This window comes from Echiichthys vipera (genome assembly GCF_963691815.1).
Source record: "Echiichthys vipera genome assembly, chromosome: 18".
NCBI classification, from domain to species: domain Eukaryota; kingdom Metazoa; phylum Chordata; class Actinopteri; order Perciformes; family Trachinidae; genus Echiichthys; species Echiichthys vipera.
In genome coordinates this window covers 14,633,627-14,656,659 of record NC_139843.1, presented here as the reverse complement: position 1 = coordinate 14,656,659, position 23,033 = coordinate 14,633,627, and the positions used below count along the sequence as shown (strand labels likewise).

The following is a 23,033-nucleotide window of genomic DNA, read 5'->3' as shown; positions in this document are numbered from 1 at the left end:
CTGCTGGCTCTGGTCCGCTCGGGTCAAAAAACCTATGAATGGATCCCCTCGTTTCAAGAAAGTTATCGATAGTTATAGGTGCTTAAAAAACAAAGCAGGTCCTCTTAGAACCTCAGAGCCTTTGCAGTTTCACAGCCGACAAAGCTCGGATGAGATCTCGCCGTTGCGCTTTGTTGCCTGCTGCCCGCTCAAGAAGATCCCCTGCCCAGATTCTGGAGATGCTCTTCAGTTGTTGTTGGGTTTTTTTTTTTTACTTTCTTCGGAGGCGGATTAAATCAAAGCATCATCTGATGCTGGAGGCTGAGATGAGGAGACAAGCTGGGATCCCTCCTCTGAGCGCCCACCATCTCAACCTGCCAAGCAGCGGGAGGAGGGTGCGTGTTTATCTTTCGCTCCTCCAGTGGTCCGCATGACCCAGTTCAGCAGCGCGCACACTGAGGCGATCCCATTCACTCACACTCACATCAACGCAGAGCGCTCGGCAAACCTCTGCTCTGCAGCACGCATGGACCAACCTACATGTTCCCACTCTAAACTCAGCTCTGCGTCTTGCTCTCACTGCCTCTCTGTCAGTCAGTTTTGTCCGTCGGTCCAGCGGGAATCTGTGGTGGTGGAGGAAGAGGAGGAGGGGGGTCTCGGATCTTGCTCCTCTGCTGGTCCTACCAGTCAGCTCCCTCATTGTTCACCGTCTCCACCCTCTGGCAAATTGATACGCTCACGTGTCCCGGGTCCTAGCGCCTGGAAGCTCCCACCCGTAGACTGTGTGTGCCTTCATCCAAACACCCAACCTCAATGCGTCCATGAGCTTTTTTACTTTTGATTCATGCTTTGAAGGGACAAGCTGCTCCACTCTTGCATAATTCAACAGTTTAAGGCCCCAAATACTTCACGCGATGACTTTGCCAACTGTCCTTATTAGGTAACGGCGAGGAAAGACTTTCAATTAATTCAGTGCCGTGGCAGCTCCCCCCTTTACTGTACATGTTTAACAACAGGCCTCCTGCCAAACATGTTCGCCAAGCAGAGCAGATGAGAAAAACAGCATCAACATAACAGGGATAACCTTCATGCGTCATCATCAGAGACCACTCATCTGTTGGGCTGATGGCTTGTGCTCATGAATATTCTTAATGAATGCTCTTAATTAGAAAATGTTATATGTTATATTGTATGTTAGTAAATGTTTTGTTTTACTGTCTTCAATCTTGATCGCCTCGGACCCCCAAATCTCAGTCACAAAATATAAAAGGAGAAACCTCTTTTTATTAATATTATTCCTGCATATACTTTTTTCAGCTCCCTTTGTTCTTCCAGTCCAGATTTAAGCCTACATCAAAGGGATAGTTCAGATTTTTTGAAGAAGGGAGTGAAAGGTACTTAGCCATAGTCAGTGTTTTAGGGGAGACCAGTGATGGTTGTAACACTTTCAATTTCTCCAATCAGGAACAAGTAATCACCTGATTCACTCTGCACATGCTCAGTTTAGTCCCTACATATGAAGAAGTAGCACGTAGTGGCAGTCAGCCAAGTTTGGGAGGAAAAAACTTATTTTGAGGTAAGAAAGTATTTTTTTTAACTTAAATTATTTCTGTTATTGCATTGCCTACTTTGTAGTTCAGCTCATCAGACCTAAATCATGTGGATTATGGGTCTTTGTAGCAATAGTCCATTCAAGTTGTTAGTGCTAATGTTTGTTCTGTAAGGTAAGTCATGGCTAATAGTCTTGGTAAATTGTAGCACGAAAAAATGTTACGCCTCTACGTTGTGAAAAATTTGGATGGTATTAAGATGTTTGGCGTGATGACATCATTAATCTCTCTGAGTCTGAGCTTTAGTGCCAATAAACACATATGGAGAGCAAATATTTTGGAATAAAAGCTTTGACTTACTTCAGTAACAGGCCATCTTTCCTCTAATCTGTCTACTGGGACAGCTGTGAAATGTACCCTGTTTCACATGTTCAATTGTTGAAGCTGGTTGCTGGTGTCATAATCCTTACTCCATAATGTTACATTCCACCCCAGGGTATTTCATAATGTTACAATCTACCACATGGTGTGTTACAATTAACCCGGACTATGGGGTGAATTGAAACATTTCACTCCTTGTGTTTGAGACTAAACAATGCATTTTCTGTTTGTGTTGCAGAGGTTTCGGCTAAACTTTTTTATAGCAGACACAATTGAATGACAGTTTGAAAGAGCTGTCAAAATATTACAATGATCCCCGGGCTCCCCTAACTACAGTACATTAGATGGCTGTCGGCACAGCCCCATTCTGGAGAAGCAGGCAGGAGGACAGGCACAGAAAGTAAGCAATGAACTGCTAAGGATGGGGGCTACGGCTAAACGTGGTTTAGCCTCCTAAAAAGGCCCCGTCTGAAAAAATCACCATCAATTTACTGTAAGTGTGTGTTATAAAATTTTAAATCTAATTTAATTTGTTGTTTTTTTTAATTTTCATCGCTTTACTTTGCCATCAGACAGCCCTGTTTGAGTTTTTACGGGGGGGCTGAACTTGTTCTTTGCACTTTTGTCCAAGCCACCAGACTCCATTGACAAAAACAGTCATTTTACCTCACAGAATACGTGAGTTGCCGATTTAATGCTGCCTTGATCAATTAGTTGTATTAGTTCCTAACCCTTTAAGTCAGAAAAGTCACACCATAACACAAACTAACTAAGAAGTCAAGTTCGATAAAGGCAGCGGTAGACAACTTTTCGTTTGAGGTAAAATAATATATAGAATATATAAAATAATATAATAAAATAATAATAGTTTTTTGTCAATGGAGTCTGGTGACTTTGACCAGAGCATACATAACTTCAGTTCCCCCTTTGTAAAGGTAAACAGGGCTGTTTCACAGTAAGATTAAGAGATAAAATATTCTATTTATAAAGTACACTTAGACTGATATTATAGGACATTGCTTTGCTTCCATGCCTGTAGTCCTATACCTACTTCTTCAAATCAGAGGCACCATACAACCCCATTTCAAAAAATTCAAAATTATATCCTTAAATAGATACAGATCAGGCTAAGGCTGTATGAAGAGTGAGGAAGAAACAGTTTGCAAGCATTCCAGGATCAGGAAGGAAGGAAGAATACATCGTGGGAACAAAAGAGATAACTTTTGTTATGATTTTGACACTATAAACAAAATTGAATTGAATTATATATGAATATGATCTTCCTGTTTCCGGAAACCTAATAATTTGACCCTGGGTGTTTTTATCATTGTTGGGGAAATCGGTGGATATTGAACAGCTGCATCCTCAGCACCTCTATGAGACGTTCAGGTGTATCACACTGCATGAGTTATTAGGCCAATAGGCAGCGAGGCGAAGCGTTTCCTTTGGGTCATGTTGGGAACAGAGCCGTCATAAATCACAGTGAAGGTCAAACGCTGTGGGGATGACAGCTGAGAGCACTGAGGGTCAAACACACCGGGGGGACACACACCTCTGAGCTGGGAACAAATAGAGCAGTGCTGCTCCTCCTTCTCCTCCTCTCTCCCTTTTCAGACACCAGACTCATGTCCTAGTTTTTACTTTTTATGTGTCACCTCAAGTTTTCCACATCTTGTAAGGGGGTGGCCTTGTTTTTTCACTGTTCTCAAATTCATCTTCATGCAGTTTACTTTGTATCCTAGCTGCCCTATAAACTGCAGTGTCATCCTGGAAGGACATTTACACAGGGCCTCAAGATGCCTTTTGTGGACCTCGATTTGGTTTTACTTTTATTTCCCCCTGGTCTGTTTTTATAACAGTATTAGAACTATCTACAGCAGAACTGAAAAAACAAACACACTCAAAAAAGGGATACAGCACCAACAGCAAGAAACAGATAAATAGCTTTTTGTTAGATTGCCTTCATCCAAAGTGACTTACCATAAGTGCATTCAACCATGAAGATACGACCCAAAACGTGCAAGAATCATGCAAGTACATAATAATCATCACATTATCCAAAACTGTTTCAAGTGCTGCATTTTAGAAGTAATGTTTTTGTGTTCTTTCTTATGTGAAGACAGCATTTGATGATGAACCACATTTACAACTATGAGAGAAAGTGGGAGAGAAGTATTTATACTGTATATGAGTATGAATATGAACATGTAAATCAACAGTATATACTTTAGAAAAACGCTATCACCTATCTATAAAAACACCTATCAATCTATCAATTCCCCCGTGAATTGGCTGGCTCCCCATACTGCAGTCCCAACAGCAGAGTCATTTTGCATCTTTTAGGTTTTCCTCATAACATTTTTATTTCCAATATGTGATCACAGGGTCAGGGACAGAAGAAGAATCAGAATCAGAATCAGCTTAATCGCCATGTATGTGAAAACATACAAGAAATTTGCCTTCGGATTTTTTCTCTCCTCTGTACACGATACACAAAAATACACAAAGCACAGAAAAAATACAAAATAAAAATGTATTTCCCAAAGACGACAAGATATAAATATATATTTATACATGTTTAGTGCAAATGGACATGCAATGGCAGGGGGATTACGGGGAGATGGGGAAGACGGCCTGGGGGAAGAAACTGTTTTTGTGTCTGGTGGTCTTGGCATACAGAGCTCTGTAACACCCCCCACAGGGAAGAAGTTTAAACAGTTTGTGTGCAGGGTGTGAGGGGTCTGCAGTGATCCTTCCTGCCCGTTTCTTTACTCTGGACTGGTATAGGTCCTGAATGGAGGGCAGGTCAGCCCTGGTGATTTTTTTCTGCAGCCCTGATTGTCCGTTGCAGTCAGTTCCTGTCCTGTTTGGTGGCCGATCCAAACCGGACAGTTATTGATGTGCTGGACAGACTGGATGATGGAGGTGTGAAAGATGATGGGCAGCTCCTAAGGCAGGAACGTCTTCAGCTGTCGCAGGATGTACAACCTTTTTCCTGACTGAGTCTATGTGGGACTTCCACTTGAGATCCCGGGCGATTGTGGTTCCCAGGAACTTAAAGGAGTCCACAGTAGACACAGTGCTGTTGAGGATGGTGAGGGGGAGTAAGAAAGTCATGAAGTCAAACTAAACAAAACATGCAATTGACTGACAACATTGCCCTTTTTTCCAGATTATGTTTTATCTCAGTTTTTTTAAATCATAAAAAAAACAATATGTGCACAATAAGAAGTAGATTCTCTGAGCTAGTAAAGCTAGTAAATTATAAAAAATGTTTTTGAATGAGTGACAGAAAACACATGAATCAGTTCTCTAAACACTCACATTATTTCAGTACTTCTTAAAAGTGTTTATGTTGTTTAAATTGCCACGAAACAATGTTGAAAGTCATTTATCGCTTTTTTTGGCCCTGCGCTTCAATACATCTAGGACTACATTTCCCATAATGCTCCTCCCAGAAGTCGGTGACGCTTAAAACGTGCGCGCGGTAACCTTGTACTACAGGAGTGTTGTGAAATGAGCCGTGGAGACTGTTAAATCTCGTTATACCTCTATGTGCTAAAAGTTTCAGACATTTGTTGAGAGTGTATTTTGCCGATAGCATTATTCGGCAGTCATGAGCAAATGGATTTTACCAGTTTCTGCTTTTGGAACAGTTATTGGAGCTGCTGTTTTACTGAAGTGAGTGCAATATGATATGACATAAGGAGACTGTATCATGGTGCTTATGTATATTTTCTACTGTATGTGACACATTTGCTACTGATCCAAATAAGTCACAGTGCACTGTTACCTATAAGGACACAATGTTGAGCGGCTAAATGATGGCTGATGTTTATGTTTCAGTTCAAAACCTTTCATTTGTTAAACTGGATTGAAGGTAGCCTAATAAATCATATATTGAATAACTGATGAGCTCCAGTTCAAATGCACTTAGGGTGAAGCTCAGGTCTAAAAAGAGTAAAAACACCACTCAACCCCCTCTTTGTGCAGTATTTCAAAGTCTTAGAGTTTGCAGGGTGAATTTGATTAAACATAAATACACAACATACAGTATATGCAAGATATGAACAAAAACTGGAAGTAATGAGAGTCTTAAAACTAGATTCTGACACAGGGAACCTCCTCATGACTAGCAATAAAGCAGGACCCACTAAAAACCCCTATATAGCCACACCTCTTCTCAAGACTTCATAGAATAGAATCGAATAGGAATACTTTATTGATCCCAGGCTGTGAAATTGCGTGAACAGAGTTTGGTGACATGTAAATTATAAAAGCAACTCCACCAATCTGAGGCCCTTATTAAATCATTTCATTATCGTGATTCAGTGCTGCATATACCCAAACATTAAAAAAATAGCACAAACCAGTTCATGCACATTTAGCCTGGGGGCTTTTTTTTTTGGGAGGGGGGGGGGGGGGGGGGGGGTTCTGTGTTCTGTCAGCTGCGTAATTTAGCCTTGATAATGTTTATTAAGCAGTTACATGAGGAAGAACGGGAGATCAGTGATCTAAAGCCTGGGACAGGAGGAGGGAACTGACACATGAGAGAAAAACATGAAATTATTTAGGGGGCCATGTCTGTGAATCTGGACATATCCTATTCTACTATATTTTTATTTATTTTATTTTATCTTTTAGTTTTCTCTTTATATTGTTATGCTTAGTTTCTGGTTGTTGTGGACGTATGCTCTGGCACGCAGGAAGGGTTAGTTTTTGTTGTATATATTTAGGTCTCTGTATAATCCTGTATGGGATGGGTCATGGAAACATGACCAGACACGAAAATAAAATTTAATTCACTCATTCATTCACCACAGAGGGGGTTTTGAGTATTTGCCTGGAGTTTATATGTATGTATATGTATATATAATGTACACAGCTATGCTTAATTACAATAGCTTATAGCATGAGGTCGACAAGATAGAAAAAGTCCAGGTCCGTGTTTGATTGTGTGCATTTGAGTGAGAAAAATCTGTGACCCCTGGTTTTCGATGCGGATATAGGAGGCGTTACAATCTCAAAGGGTTAAATGAGATAACGCTGAACTTCAATTCTTCTCATAGGAACCATGTGACCGGAGGCCGATGTCCCAGTAGGGCTACCATTAATGGGAAAACTGTGGTTATAACAGGAGCCAACACCGGCATCGGGAAGGAGACTGCCCAAGAACTGGCCAAGAGAGGTGTGGAGAAAACATGACTCCTATTTGGTGCTAAAGAGACACAATATATAATCTTTAGTGGCTGTTTTGCTCTCAATGACACACTACATTTTGCATTCTGGTTTCATAAGGGGGCCGGATCATTATGGGATGTCGGGACATGGAGAAATGTGAGGCAGCTGCAAAGGAGATACGAGGGAATACCCTGAATCCTCACGTTTACTCATGTCACCTTGACCTGGCTTCTGCGAAATCCATTCGAGAGTTTGCGGAGAGAATCAAACAAGGTGAGAAAACAAAACATGTCACTGCCACTTCAGTTAAAGAAAGTTACACCCAATAACGGCTTCTTAAATGTTATATTTTTTGTCTTGTAGAAGAGCAGCGTGTGGATGTACTCATAAACAATGCAGGGGTCATGAGATGTCCAGCAGGGAGGACAGAAGATGGCTTCGACATGCAGTTTGGAGTTAACCACTTAGGTACTTAAATGTTTTTCTCAACTCTCTGTAAGAAAATGTATCTAAATAATCTTTACATTCCAAGAAAGTCTCCCCTACTCCATTTCTACCCGATTCTCATGTTTCTTCTTCCAGGCCACTTCTTGTTGACAAATCTTCTGCTGGATAAGTTGAAAGAGTCCGCCCCCAGCAGAGTGATCAACCTGGCCTCACTCGCCCACATCGTTGGAAAGATTGACTTCGAGGACTTGAACTGGGAGAAGAAGAAGTTTGATACCAAGCAGGCGTACTGTCAGAGCAAGCTTGCCAACGTTCTGTTCACCAGAGAGCTCGCCAAGCGATTGCAAGGCAAGTCTACTGGCTGCTGCATATGTGGGCATGTGTGGGAAGAAGTACGGCCTATGTTCTTGTTTGTAATTGGCCAATGGATATTTATTTTTTTAACAATGCTGTTTGTGTGTGTGTGTGTGTGTGTGTGTGTGTGTGTGTGTGTGTGTGTGTGTGTGTGTGTGTGTGTGTGTGTGTGTGTGTGTGTGTGTGTGTGTGTGTGTGTGTGTGTGTGTGTGTGTGTGTGTGTGTGTGTGTGTGTGTGTGTGTGTGTGTGTGTGTGTGTGTGTGTGTGTGTGTGTGTGTGACAGGCACAGGAGTCACGGTGAACGCCGTGCACCCGGGCGTTGTTGCCACAGACCTCGGGAGGCACACGGGTCTGCACCAATCGCAGTTCTCGAGCTCCGTGCTCAGTGAGTATCCCGCATCCTTATCGGATTCTGAATTTAGAGAAATCAATAAATGCTTACCTAATGCATTTGCAGCACTAGTTCAGTGAATGTTCTATTCTTATCTACTCGTTCTATATAAATAACCATAAACTGACCACGTATCTGTTCTAAAAAGTTTCCTATCCGCAAAATTCCAACTCTATAACTTTGAAATGGAGCAGAACTAAACAGGATTACAACTGAAAAACAAAAAAGACGTTCATGTTAGCTTTCTGAGTACTATTTGATTTAAGGTTACAGATCGTTATTAATGATTCACAATGTGTAGTATTATAGAAGAAGTATGATGCTGTTGTAGTTGGTTGAGGTGAAGACTATAGCTAGTGAGGTTCCATCCATAACAAAACCTTGTAATTGATATGATTTGTGAAATCTTAAAGTGTAAAGTAATTAGTATACGCACTTTAGCTATCAAACAATATAGTGCAGTAAAAAGCACAATCTTACTTAATACTTAAAATAGTAAATGCCTCTGTATAGTACAAATTATTTAATTTTTCACATTCTCCCACCTTTCTTTGCTTCATAAGTTAAAAGGTTTTAGATATTTTTTTCAATCACTACAGGAGCATGTCGTAAAAAAAAAAAAATCCCCAACCAGCCCTCAGAAAAAATAATATTACAGATCAAATAAAATATGTGAAATCATGGAACCCCCAGAGGGAATCTTCTTGTATTTGACACAAACGTCCACTTGGACTTAAGGGTGATCTAAATAGATTTTTGTGGTCAAAGGTCAAGGTCACTGTGACCTTACAACCTTTTGGCCATAATTCAAATAATCCTACACTAATTATGAAGACATTTCACACAAATTTCTAAATTAATCTTGAAACTGAGGTGATTGTTTAGCTCTTCTGTGCTGCTGGGTTGAAGAGCTGTGTGAAGCATCCACATTATTCCATAAAATACACTTAATACATTTTTATTAAATTCCTTTAAAGTCTTCACAGTATATATTAAGTCCATATATACAGATATGGATGTAAAGAGCAACTTGACTGGTTGGCGGAGGCATACAACCACAAGGCAGTTATTCTAGCTCTTTTTCTGCAATGAATATTTTTTTTATTACATGCACTTAGGGTTAATAAAAGTCCTCCACTGTGGGAGAACTGTGTTTGTTATTGAGATCATTGGAGAAGATAATAAAAAAATCCACAATGCAGCGTGTACCAGATGGTGCACATTCATGTAAGTGTTTCATTTTTGTCATACACCACTGACAACGCCATGATTCCAGTAAGTACTTGGATTGGTACTTGACATTGCCCAATTCATTTAATAAAGTACTCGTGTTTTGATCGGCTCTAAAAGACAGTTAAAACATGGCATTACTGCTGAGTTTAAACCATCGAACCCATTGTCTCCACAAACGCCCCTACAGATCCCTTCTTCTCCCTGTTGGTGAAGAGCCCAGAGCTGGGGGCCCAGCCCAGCGTCTACCTGGCAGTGTCTGAGGAGATGGAGGGGGTGACGGGAAGATACTATGATGTGATGACAGAAAAAGAACCGGCTCCCCAGGCCCTGGATGAGGAGGCAGCTTGCAGGCTGTGGGAGGTCAGCAGCAGGCTGGTAGGTCTGGAGGAGGAAGGACAATCCGGCAAGTCAAACCCACCAACAGAAGTCCAGAGCAAAGCTGCACAGCCCGTCTCAGCGCAGATACACGGACAGAGCCCAGGACCAGCTGTCAGTGCTGTGGGGCTGTAGTCCTGCTCTGGCCTCTGGAATAATGGACCTTTATGACTTTGAGCTGCGCCAGGCTCATTAGAACAATGAACTGTCTGAGCCTGATTGTCTGTAGGGATGGGAATTGATGAGATTTTATTCATACCAATGCCGGTATCGATTCCTCTTATCGGTCCAATTATTTATCGATTCTTTTATCGATTCCTGATCATTTTTCTGTGGAAGAAAATAGGCCAAAAACAAATTTTCAGCGTCAATGCAACTGTTTTATCATCTCAGACTTTGAACACAGTTTCGTTTTTAGGTTTTTCAAAAAAAAAAGAAAAGAAATCTGCTAAGCCTGCCTATGTGGCTCTAATGTTTATAATAACACCACGCTTTGGTCCGTGACTCTTTGTTGCAAGTTTGAGTTCTATGTCATTGTTCTGCAGTGCATAACTGTCCGAAAAACATGCCTGCATTGATAAAAGGAATCGATGAGCACAGAGGCATACGATTCCAGTTTGGATCCCAATTTATTGACGGTTCTCAACTGGAACTGGTTCTCGATTCCCATCCCTAATAAAGGCAGTCTTTTGTACATGCCTTTCTGTTCCTGCATCAGGATATTTTCATGTTTAACAAGCAGCCTTTGACGATGATGAGGATGACGACCCAAAATGCCACTGAAAATCCAAATCTCCACCAACCCTACTAATATGTTGCTAATGTTTGTTTTCATGCCTTTCATGCTGGAACCTTTCACCTGTGAAATCCCATTACATATAAGCACAGACAGAATGTCACATGCTTTATTTCACACAGACGCCAGTGGAGATGAGTGAATCACATCTAAGTAATTTGAGCCAGATATATATTTACAGAGGAAGGGATTCACATAGGTGCACATTGAGATTACTGCACATGGTTATGTAGGTACTCGTGGATTCAAGCAGAAAATGCTGACACATAGCGCCATCTGGCTGCCAGCATCAAAATACAGGCTGTAGTAGTTATACATGTTCTGATGCTTATTGGTACAGATAATGTGATAATTACTGCTGAACATTTATTTAGGTGTGCAGCTGTGTTTTGGATTTGTGAATGTTTTTATGTACCTTGGAAGCCATTTGATTTAGTTTATTTGAACCCGGTAAGAAAGGCAGTGTGCATTCACTTGGTTGACTTTGGTAATCCATCATAGAAACCTCAGATGTCAGTGTTGCAGAGTAATTCCGTACAGACTGCATTAGACGGCAATACACTCCAAATCATCAGTCATCATCATTATAACATGAAAAATAAAAGCAGACAATGCAGATTCATTTTCATAATTAACTGGAACAATTTGCAAATTATATTATACTAGATCAATGAGAGCGAATACTAAGGCCGTAGACAAAGCACACTCAAAACATTGAAGAAGGTCAGAACACCGGAAGGTCCTTTGAAGTAAATCGACTCTGTGGCTAAAACTCATAATCAGCCTTTATATCATTATTATTTTTTTCTTATTATTTTGCTCTTGTTTACCCTTGCCTCTTGAAAAAAACAAATCAAGTTACAAAAGCACTCAAATTGCATTTCTGATGCTCTCAGACTTCTCAGTGCGGAGACTATCCACCCCAAACGTATCTGAGGGATCCATTGCATAGGGCTTTTTCCAACAGTAAATCCCAAAGTACAGATCAATAAGGGCCACTCTCTACACTAATGCACATTGATCAGCGTCGGCCCGAAACTAAACCCCGGATCGTTTATGTCAGCGTTGGTTTACCAGAGGAGACCCTCGCTGGTGCCATTCTAGGGCAAGTGATGGTTATTGTAGATGAGCAGCAGAATCACTGTGTTCTCCTTTACGCTCCAGATTAACTGCCTTACATTCCCAAGAGCGTGTTGCTGTCTGTTATAGTTTCACTTTCTGGCATGAATCAAATCAGTCCTGACCTCTAAAGTCTAGTGCGCACACTATTTTCTTTATTTGAACTTTGTTTTCATCCTTTAAATTACATATTCAATTTCAGTCCAATTCAATTTTATTTATAGTGCCAAATCATAACAAAGTTATCTCGAGGCACTTTACATACAGAGTAGGTCTAGACCACATTCTATGACTTATTCATGATTTACAGAAACCCAACAATTCCCCCAACACATAGCCTGCAATGAACAAACAAGAATAATTTAGAACAGTGGTCTTTATTAGGCTAAGGGCCTACTCACACTGTCACTTAGCTGAAAGAGAGACAAAGCTGGGACCCCTACTACAAATATTGTATAAAGGTGAATTGCATATTTAACTGGGGCCGAACAGCTAGGGCGGCCTAAAGCCTATACACACAGCTATTTATGGTGCATACAATACTGAGATATCACAGTGATTATTATTGACATTCATATATTTATACACCATATGTTAATGTTAATCATACATTTGGAAGGCACATTGAATCCTTCAGCTCAATTTGATCTGTGCATGGTGTAGGGCCTTGACTCAAGTCCAGGTTATGAGACTGAAAATTCCCAATAAACTTATCGTTAATCAAATAATATTAGCTATCACCAATAATTATCAAAAGATAATAATAACAAAATGACTAGTTAAACCAGAGTTGCGTGTGGCTACCCTGCCTATAAGGTAGTAAACCTATCAGCAAGGGTATGTCAATGTATTTATTTATTTATTTATTTTTTCACAAATGTACTTATAATACGTTGCATTCATGTTAATGTATATTTTCAGACATATTATTGGGGGAAAACCTGTTGAAAATGTCTGATTTAGCACAGTGAGTGAGACACATGTGCTCTTGAACACACCCCGGGCGGACTTCATTGCCCATAATGCACCTTTACAGGACGGCGAAAAAGTCCAATGTACAGAAAGTTCCTCCTGAAAAGAAACCCCTAATGTGTGAGGAATAAATATAAAGGTGTCTCGTCAGAGTTAGTTACGTGCTTCGTGTGGAGGTCGTGTTTCCACGAAAGAGCATTTGGACGGTTTCCTCTTCCAGCGACACAAAACGACCTCGTTTTTCTCAGAAGGTAAGTTAACGCAGCAGCGAGCTAACGTTTCAACTGAACCGCACCGCGCAGTCCTGACAGTTCAGCGCTGTGCTAGGCTGCACTGGACTAACTTAAAATGTGTGTACAGAGATGGACAAGACTAAAGAAACACCCTGCAGTATGGTAGACACCTACGCTAGGCTCGTTAAGAGTGGCATTTGATTCAACGCTGTTTTTTTTAAAGGCAAGGCAAGTTTATTTGTATACCACCGTTCAGCAACGAGGTCATTTATCAAATCAAACATTAAAAGTATTGGAAAGAAACACATAAAGTGACATTCAGATAAAATAACTACAAAAAATAGAAAAACAAAGTCAATTAAAAACAAAACAAAATAAAACCTAGAATATCAGCCTTGAGGGGCAGTGCTGTATTATATAATTATATTATATTTATTTTATATATTATCTCTACCATGACTGTAATCATACCCTGTGAGTAACTCCCTTGACTACTGTCCTATACTTTCTCATACCTGTTAGAGTTGCCTTGCATGACTTCTTTGTTTTATTTTGAAATTCTGTAATCGTGGCATGGTTAAAGGGTGACACTACCTAAATTAAGATTGTTGATGTTATTTCCATGATCTGGGATAGACGTGAGCAGCTCTCTCCCAAAGCCAGAAACCAGAGAAGTGAGTGGTAGAGATGTACAAAGACTGAAGCTGCTCCCTAGACAATGAATGGGACACTGCTTTTGTTTGTTTTATTTTGTATACCCAAATGAGCTTTATCCTGCTGTAGTGTTGTCTGTTGCGTAACAGAAATATACCCCCTATACTCAGAACATTGCTCTCAGTATCATCTATAAAAAACATCTTTCACAATTAATTGTCCACACTTTATACTTGGTGACATGAGAAATTAAATTGGAGTTTTAGCGCTTTTTTAGTTTCTAGAGTTGTTCATGTTTACTTATATTTTTGGACTGTGTTAGACCATAGGAATGACATGGCTGAATTTTGAAAATGAGCATAGTTTCCCTTTAAGTCACAAAAATCCCAACATTAAATGCACATAAATGCTTTGAAATAAAATAGTAAAATATAATTCAGAGTTTCGCAAACAATTACTGTATTTTCCGCACTACAAGGCGCAACACATTATAAGGCGCACCACATTATAAGGCGCACCTTCAATGAATGGCTTATTATGAAACTTTTTTCATATATAAGGCGCACCGGATTATAAGGTGCACAGTTGGTTTTTGAGAAATTTGAAGGTTTTTAGGTGGGCCTTATAGTGCGGAAAATATGATACTCCTTATTTTATTGAATGAATTTCTGACAATCCTGACAACATGAAATAGTCAACAAACTGCTGCACACAGCTACAGTATCTTACAGTGTGTGTGTTTTTTGTTTGTTTGTTTTGTGTAACTCCTCAGCGTGTAAACATGTCATTTACTGCATTGGGATTATGGTAATGCAAGTATTATTACATCAAATTAACATGCATTATCTATCAGCATGTCCGAGCCACAGAGCAAAGGGGAGCTGCTGCCTGAAGATGTTGGCACAGATGACTGCCTGACTTCATACACACACCTTTACAGTCCAGATTTACTCAAGTAAGTATGCAGCATGACTTTTTCTATTGCCTGATGTGATGTTGTATGAGAAAAATGTTGTTGACATGCTTACTGAAATAACTACAAGTGCATTTGAAGGTGTGCACCTTATTTTTCAGAGATCAGGTTGCTTTTATCACAGGTGGTGGATCTGGAATTGGATTCAGGATCGCTGAAATCTTCATGAGGTGAGAGGATTACCTGCTTGTTTTCTAAAACTCCAACCTTTCATACATATCCAACTATATTTAGTCAAATTTATCTCCACTTCCATCCACAGACATTATTGGTGGTGTGATGTATAGTACCAGAATTAATGCATGTCGAATCAATGCTCTGTCAGCACTGTGTCATTACTATTACTGTAAAACAGTAATATGTGTGAGCAAGATAGCATGTAGGCAGTGACGTGCAGTGAGGGTTGGGGTTGGGGAGGCACTGACTCACAAGTCAGATTTACAAACATACAGTTGGATGCCAATAGGATAGGATGAGAGAATAGGAGCAAATAGGATGCTGAAAACCATTTTAAAACACCAGAGCCACTGTATATTGCAGTATATCTTACCTTTACTTGTACATGACTTCTCGCTTTGACTGAAAGTCCAGCTTTGAAAAATTTCTTAGTTTAGAAATCAAATCCTCCATTTTCAGGGCGAGAAATGACAGCTTGTCGCTAAGCTCTACAGCATCGCACAGCACACTTCTTGTGTTTACTTTTTGCACACAGGTCAGAGTTCACCGTGACCTGCTGGCTATTAGGCTGCTCACTATCGCCGCCTAACTTGAGGCAGAGGTACTGCCTGCCTCAAGCCAAGCATTTTCCCTGTGGATTTATGTCACATCAATAAGATGTAAATATTACACACATACGTAAAATACATTACTGAACACCATGGAAAAGAAGACGTATGCTTTTATTACATAAAAGTGTCCTCAACCATCATATTGGAAACATACACAGAAATGGGAACAAGCACGCGCAGAGGGCACGCGCTCAATACAGTTTGTGAGTGATTGCGCAATCTGGAGGGAGGCACGGCTGTCCGTGCCTCACCTCTCGCATCCGAAGCGACTCCGCTTATTTAAATAGGAAATACAGAATTTTCTGCCATTTTTACTATAAAAACGGTCAAAATACATTAAGAACCACACCAAAATCATAGTCCAGAGGACAAATATTAATACTTGTTATTTTATTATTTCGTTTCTTTATTCTCTCATGATGACAGGGGAGGCGCAGCCTCACCTGCCTCCCCTGACTGCACGTCACTGCATGTAGGTGTACTTTAAACCTTCTGGTTATGCTGTCTGACAGTCAGACTTTTGCTTGAGTGACAAAGTTGAACTAGTTCAATAATTTACTCATGTGGCAGAAATTGTTTATCTTTTACCACAATCTGCAACTCACCTTGTAACTACATCAGTTGGTGTCCTGTCTGTTTTGCTTTTTATCTTGTTTTTTTAACCTTGCATTCACTGTCTCCTCTCCATCACCGTTTCATCATAACTTACTCCCGCTGTCTCCCTTTCAGCCCTATTTATGCAATAATTACACACTCATGTTCCAATCAACACAACACAGCACTTGCTCTTCAGTATTGTTACGGTTGTTAGATTTCTTTCTTTTCTTTTAGGCATGGCTGTCACACTGTAATTGCGAGCAGGAACTTGGACAAACTCAAAGAGGTGATTCTTCTTACATATTTATTTTCCACAAACCTAAATTAAACATCTTACCCCATGACTAAATGTTAATGTAGCGACATCATGTAATATGATCTTGTTTCTCCCTAGGCGGCTAAAAAGCTGTCTGCAGCGTCAGGACGCCGCTGCCTACCTTTATGTATAGACGTGAGGCAGCCTGAGAGCATCGCAGCTGCAGTGGATGAGACGCTGAAAGAGTTGGGCCGCATTGACATTCTCATTAACAGTATGTAACCTTTTAGAAACAAACCTACAAATATGATTTTGTGCCAATGATTATTGAGTTTGGGCTGGGAGCTGTGCTGCACAAAGTCCCTCACACTCTTCATAATTATGCCATGCATCTTGCCAAAATAGGATCACATATATTTTAAGGTGTCTAGTAAGCTGAATAAGTTTAAATGTACTTTGAACAAATGTAAAGAGGGAAAGGTTTTGGTTTAATCATCAACCTCTACCAGGCTGTATCTATCTTTATCTTCTATCTTTGCACCCAAGTCCCCTCTACAAACTGTTATGTCATTACACAATCAGCCTTTATTTTACCTAGAAAGACCATTTATGAGGTATCCCCATTCACAGCGATGTTCAAGTGTTAAACAACAAACAATAAAAACTCCACAACATGAACGTCTACAACTTAATTAAAGTTGCGGTTGCTGTTGTTGACAGATGCTGCTGGTAACTTCCTCTGCCCGGCTACCTCACTCTCCTTCAATGCCTTCAAGACAGTAATGGAGATCGACACAATGGGCACATTCAACACCAGCAAGGTGGTTTATGAGAAGTGGTTCCAGGTATAGTACATTTTCTTTTTTCGTGACACAGTATGTCTCAGTTCAAAGTTAAGGAGCTAAAGGTTTATTTTTAAATTTATTAATGAAGGATGACAATTCAAAATCCACAGGCACACAATTGGTTTATTGATGAATAATTTAATTTCAATAAGATTCACTCTGCAATTAAGTCTGGTCACCAAAAGAGACCAGTAAAGATAAGGGATGAAGACCTTGGGCCGCATTTATCAATCTTGCGTGAAAACGGGCGCAAATCTGAGCGCATAATTGGTCGTAGGACAGGACCCACGTGTGATTTATGAAAAATTCGTATCGGACCAATCTCAGCGTATGAATGAGCGGGCCTTGATAAATGCGGCGGCTGAATTCAATCGTCATTAACATGTTACGCCCTTAAATATTCCTGTTTCGGAGGCCTCGCCCACTGAGGTCAAACATGGAGAGGAGAAACGCTGGTACGAAAAGAAACTTTTACGACACAGAGATCAGCATCCCGACATCCGAGATGGAGCAAAATAAAGATGTGCTTTTTGTCAGTCTTAAGAGTGGAATAAAAGGGGCCCATAAAAACGCTGTATGGAAAAGAATAACGGAGGCAATCAACCCTAAGCAGCGCAGCACTGTGACCTGTGTGCGTGTGTGCGTGTGTGCGCACTGTTGAACCTGCGCTACTGCTCTGTAGCGGGGTTATTAGGTATTCCGTTAGAGGATAACCTTTGTCACCTAGAAGAACCATACCAAAATGTTAATCATCTGAAACCTTGTTTGATTTAATGCAATTTATCGAGGGTAGCCACTTACCGAGGAGATGACTTTGGCTCTGCAGTGCGCTTTCCTGCAGCCGCGCGCCAACACATTCATTCATTCATTTATTCATCTTCAACAGCTTGTCCTTGTCGGGGTCGCGGTGGGCTGGAGCCGAGCTGTTTTGAAATATAAAAGAATCGCGTGCCCCCCATGCATGTTTTTCTGCCGTACGTTCGTTTGATAAATAAGGGCCCTTGTCTCTAATATGATGTAATCTGCTGCCTCTGTGCTCTGAAGCTGATGTGATCATTTAACCATTGCATTGATCTTGAATCTCCCATCATTTTGGTTCGCAGGACCACGGTGGCAACATAGTCAACATCTCTGCAACACTCGGATACAGGGGGCAGGCTCTCCAGGTGCATGCTGGCTCAGCTAAAGCTGCAAATGGTAAAATCTCTTTTACTGTTATGTAAAGACTTCATAATTAGAATCAGATGACTCATTATTTCCTGCCCTGTCATCCAGATGCCATGACCAAGCACCTGGCAGTGGAGTGGGGGCCCAGTGGGGTGAGAGTCAATACTGTGGCTCCAGGTCCTGTCTCTGGCACAGAAGGCTTCCGCAGACTGGGTGAAGATTTATCACAATATTGACAAACTCATTTATTGGTTATACACTTCACAAACTATCATAAACAATACTTTGATATCTTAAAGCAACACTTTAATATACAATCCTCAGAAACCGATGGGACATGGTCCAGAAAGTGACCTTTTTAGGGCTATTGTTACTGGCTAATAATACTAAAGTCACATATTCATTACATGGCTTTTGTTTCCCCTCATTATGTAAACGCTGTACTTTAAACTCAAATGACTCAACTAAAAATAGCAAGTAGAAAGCTTGCTAGACGAGGAAAGAAATTTGTATACATAAATACTTAAATAATTCGATAAAAGCGATGAATGGCCAGTTAAACGTTAGCTAAAATAAACACTTGAAATACTTAGCAGAGAGTAGAACAAACGGTCGAAATGTTTGTTAAAATTACTGCGTAAACAGGGGAAATGTTGCAATAACAATGCATTCATAAGGACATATGGAACATGACGGGTGATGCAAATGAAACTTAACCTTCTCTGACAGGGCTGTGCGGGTCAGATAAAAAAAAATCTAGTGTTGTATAAAAGTGTAAATATCTGAGTGTAGATTTCTTTTTTCTGTAATGCCTCAGGCGGTCCCAGAGGGGAGGCTGCTGGTGCGTTCCAGTCCATTCCTCTGCAGCGAGCAGGCAACAAGACAGAGATGGCCCACTGCACTCTTTTCTTGGCCAGCCAGGCCTCCTCTTATGTGACTGGAGCAATCTTGGTGGCAGACGGCGGAGCATGGCTGACCTCGGCCAACGATGTCTCCATGCTGTTGGGTATAGCCTCCTCTAAATCTGCTAAACTCTGAACAAGGGCACTTCTGTCCTCCTCCTGACCCAGGTGTGTAGGAGGAGGTGCAGCTCGAGGTCCATATATACAGTATGACTGAGAATGTGATTGTGCTGTGCATTGTGTCATCTCTGATTTAGAGTATTAAAGAGACAGTTTAAATCACAGGGATACAATGTGACCTATATTAATACACTTGTCTCTCTTATTTTCTTTCAGGTTATTGGTCATCTGAAAAGAAAAGAGACAAGTAAATGCTGAAAACAAAAGAGTTATGTAGGTTTATAATTGTACATGTACAGTAGTTGTTGTTTAACTCATCTACTGTTGCGTTAAGAGTGTATTGGAGGAGTTGAACACTAACATAAGATCTGCATTATATCTCCTTACATTCAGGGATTTCTTTTCCCCCATTACAGTACTGTGTATTGTCGACATGCATATCATGTATATTCATGTTTATCACATGCCATTTAATATTTTTCAGTAGCTTGTTTATTAATAAAAGTAATTACATATATCTATGACTGTTTGCATTTACTCTTGCTCTTGTTTTTTTTTGCTAATGTACAAACAACTGTTGTTGTGTTGATGTTGTCCTGTCCATCACCAAGGCTTGGATTATACATATACGGAGAAGTAGACTCATTTTAATGTCATTTAAATGAGCGTTTCTTACTACAGGTCAGGACTCAACATCAGAGGGTGACAAGTCGATTGAGAAAGAAAGAATAAGCTGTCTCCTTACACAAAAATGTGTGTGTGTGTGTGTGTTTTAACTGTTCAGATTGTTTGTTGTTGCTTTTTTCTTGCTAAATATTGGACACTTGCGTAGATAAATGTATCTTAGAGATAACAAGCCACAAAATTTGGAGTACATTGGATTTTAAGACCAAAATGAGACAGAAAATAAATACCTCTGTAAGTCAGATGGGGGTGCCAAAACATCACAATTGCAACAATTTGACAATAACTATTGTCTCAAAATAACAAATCTCCTCTGTCCACTTGAGTCCTCCAACTATTTCATATAGGTTTATATTTTTATTTAATATCAACTGCTGAGTAGTTAATGCTGACAGGAACAGTCCTTTTATTGGTACACAGTGTCATTGAGCACCCTGTCAACATCTCTATATACAAATGTATGCAATTGAGTGCTGGCCGATGTTTTGAATACTTCTGTGCACAAACACAAAAATCATAAGGTCCCAATTTGATAGCTGCCATGAAGACAGATACTGCAGGGTGTTTTGTACGCTTGCGTGAAACGTCAGCGGTGTGTATGCGGCTGGAGGAGGAGGAGGAGGAGGATGGGACACTGCTGATGCTGATGCGAGAGCTTTCGGTGTCTGATCAACATCGGTGGACTGACTGCCAAACGATGGAGCTTTTTGGTCTAATTTCATAACCCCTTTTTGTTTCATCATTGGCGTCAACGAGTGACGCCGCGACTGGTGTGTGTCTTCGAGGATAATAGAAGAATTTGAGGACGAAAAAACGGTTTCGTCTCGTCAGTCTGGCCTGCCTTGTGACTGACACAGGTGGATTGAAAAACGGCATCGAAATGAAGACGTAATCTTGGACTATCACCGAGGCGACAGTTTCCACGGTTACCTCTTAAACCCGTGGGATACCGAAGCTACCATTTGATTTAGATTAATTGGGAGAGGAAGCAGTTGGACTGTTTGGCGTATGGGTTAGCTAATAGGCTAATTTAGCTAGCTGGTAAGTTAGCAGCTTCTCTGGCCAATGGGACGGTAGAAGTGGGGATGCTCGAGGGAGGAGTTAACGTTAGTGGAACGTGTGGCCGTTGGCGTTACATTTAACACCAATTAAGCGTCTTCTAATGGGACATTATTCGGCATAGCTCGAGGTGAACTTAGGTGTGAGTAACGCCGGCCACTGTCGGCTTCTCCGCAAATTAGCCTGCCATGGATAAGGTTGGATAATCGGCTAAAGAAAGCTAATGTTGGTAAACACCGTTGACTTATCGCGTTAATTTGTGTCTTTTCGAATTGGCTCACGTTCACTTCCGTTTCTTAGACTTTAACTGCGGTGATTTGTCATCTTCTTTGAGGCCGAAGTGAAGCATGTTGACGTTGGATGTGCTGAAGCTGAACCATCTGGAAACAACCAGGAGTGGACCTGCCATGGCAGAAAGGCACATATTAGTAGGTCAAAACACATTAACATCACCACGGCTAAGAGATCAGTATGACTTATGAGTTTAGGCTACATGCTTGTCGAGATGTGGCGATGCTACTACTGAATTTGACTGACATCTTTTCTAAACCGACTTACCTTCTTAAAACAACACATACTGGTCTAGACCATTATTTATAAAACCATGCATTCTTTTTTTAAATACCAGAAATAGACAATACTTGTAGGAATCCCACATATTGATTTCATTTTGTTGTTGGAGTCCTGTAATGTCATTTAAAAACATGGCAGTAAAGTTGAAGAACTGGATCTCGACGACAGTGGTGGAATAATACACCAGCTTTCTGAAGTTTTGTAAAGTGGAACAGCCAATATAAATGGAAGCGACAGTTCTGTCTGCCCCTTTGGGGCACACACAGTGGGAGTCAGAAGAGCCATATCCTCTCGGATTTCACACACTAGATTCAGACAATGGAGTTGTGCTGTGTCAAAACAAGAGTGACCAGACAGGTTTGGATTTCAGAAGTGGCGACCCTGATCACACATTCCAACAAAGTGAAGAAGAAAATATTTACCAGGACAAGCCAGTAGAGTTAGGGAACCTCATAAATGTTTTTTCTCATGGAGATTTGCAGTTCAAGGGAGATCATTCCACTATTTCACAAGCTTCTCTCCATAGTATTCATTTACAGGAATTGTCCTTAACAGAAAAAACTGAGGGACCTGATGAACTGAGCGACTGCACTTTGTCATGGCTATTTTCTCCAAAACTCACTGATGTAGTTGGAATAAACTCTGAGGAACTGAGTCTGACGCATGAGGCCCCTCTTGAGAGCTCAGATGCCCTTGGTAGTGAGGCTGAGCTAATAAGCCTCAGTGTACCGGTTTCTCCATCAAAGATTTCAGAGAGGAATTCCGACACCAACTCGGGGGATCCGTTTTTGTTGGTAGATTTCCTCTCAAATGAACAATCTTGTCTCCCGCCACAGTCCTCTGGTGAGTTGAACCCACGGGGTGTCAGTGAGGAGCTGGTAGACCTGTCACAAGAGGAGCAGGCAGGTCTCCCTCCCTCACAGAGCAGGGGGACTTTGTCACCTGAAACCGGAGACAAAGGTTTATTCCCTGATCAAGTGACTGATCTGCCTGTAACCTGGAGCACTGCCCTGCAAGGTTTACCTGAGAACTGCCTCCCACATAACCACGTCAGCACACCACTGGAGTGTTTCGAAGGGTCTGTGCCTTTGTTGGATTTAGAGGTTCCATATTGTGGCAGCAGTCTGAGCCTGTGCCCCGCCAGTCCTCCCTCTGTCATCTGCACAGGTTTGCCATTAGATTTATCAACAGAGGAGTCGGAGGTTGAACCCGCAGGAGCTACTGTGAGAAATCTGACTTCAGAGCAACAGGGTGAGAATGACTCATTTGCTCTGGGTTTGTCATCTGAAGATGCCTTCATCCAGGGTGATTTCACCAGTGAGAGTTGCTCTGTGGAAAATGAGTCGAAGGATTTGATGGAAGACAATATTTGTTCTGAAACCAAAAATCAGGGGAATGAGACA

At 40.9% G+C, this 23,033-nt stretch overlaps 2 protein-coding genes across 3 annotated transcripts; both read left to right on the top strand.

Annotated features, from left to right (window-relative positions):
- The first annotated feature begins 5,438 nt into the window (after nt 1-5,438).
- On the top strand, nt 5,439-10,983 carry LOC310960623 (retinol dehydrogenase 13-like). The gene is made up of 7 exons (XM_083932376.1): nt 5,439-5,591; nt 6,980-7,098; nt 7,209-7,364; nt 7,455-7,559; nt 7,674-7,886; nt 8,177-8,278; nt 9,705-10,983. Exons 1-7 carry the CDS (start codon nt 5,527-5,529, stop codon nt 10,025-10,027), a joined length of 1,083 nt encoding a protein of 360 aa, XP_083788502.1. The 5' UTR covers nt 5,439-5,526; the 3' UTR covers nt 10,028-10,983.
- Nucleotides 10,984-12,896: 1,913 nt separating this feature from the next.
- decr2 (2,4-dienoyl CoA reductase 2, peroxisomal) lies at nt 12,897-19,699 on the top strand. 2 transcript variants are annotated; one of them, XM_083932918.1, is made up of 10 exons: nt 12,897-13,030; nt 14,520-14,621; nt 14,741-14,809; nt 16,259-16,310; nt 16,419-16,554; nt 17,001-17,125; nt 18,229-18,322; nt 18,401-18,505; nt 19,110-19,298; nt 19,531-19,699. In XM_083932918.1, the coding sequence occupies exons 2-10, from the start codon at nt 14,521-14,523 to the stop codon at nt 19,563-19,565; spliced, it is 906 nt and encodes a 301-aa protein (XP_083789044.1). In that variant the 5' UTR covers nt 12,897-13,030; nt 14,520; the 3' UTR covers nt 19,566-19,699. The 2 variants fall into 2 exon arrangements, with proteins under 2 accessions (XP_083789044.1, XP_083789045.1); XM_083932919.1 differs by having other exon boundaries at nt 19,110-19,362.
- Nucleotides 19,700-23,033: the final 3,334 nt, after the last annotated feature.

Bases quoted from the DNA above. Each gene is read 5' to 3' on its own strand.
- LOC310960623 (XM_083932376.1), top strand. From the start codon at position 5,527: ATGAGCAAATGGATTTTACCAGTTTCTGCTTTTGGAACAGTTATTGGA. The intron at 5,592-6,979 runs GTGAGTGCAATA...TTCTTCTCATAG, and splicing joins GGAGCTGCTGTTTTACTGAA to GAACCATGTGACCGGAGGCC. The intron at 7,560-7,673 runs GTACTTAAATGT...TTCTTCTTCCAG, and splicing joins GTTTGGAGTTAACCACTTAG to GCCACTTCTTGTTGACAAAT.
- decr2 (XM_083932918.1), top strand. From the start codon at position 14,521: ATGTCCGAGCCACAGAGCAAAGGGGAGCTGCTGCCTGAAGATGTTGGC. The intron at 16,311-16,418 runs GTGATTCTTCTT...GTTTCTCCCTAG, and splicing joins ACTTGGACAAACTCAAAGAG to GCGGCTAAAAAGCTGTCTGC. The intron at 18,506-19,109 runs GTGAAGATTTAT...GTAATGCCTCAG, and splicing joins AGAAGGCTTCCGCAGACTGG to GCGGTCCCAGAGGGGAGGCT.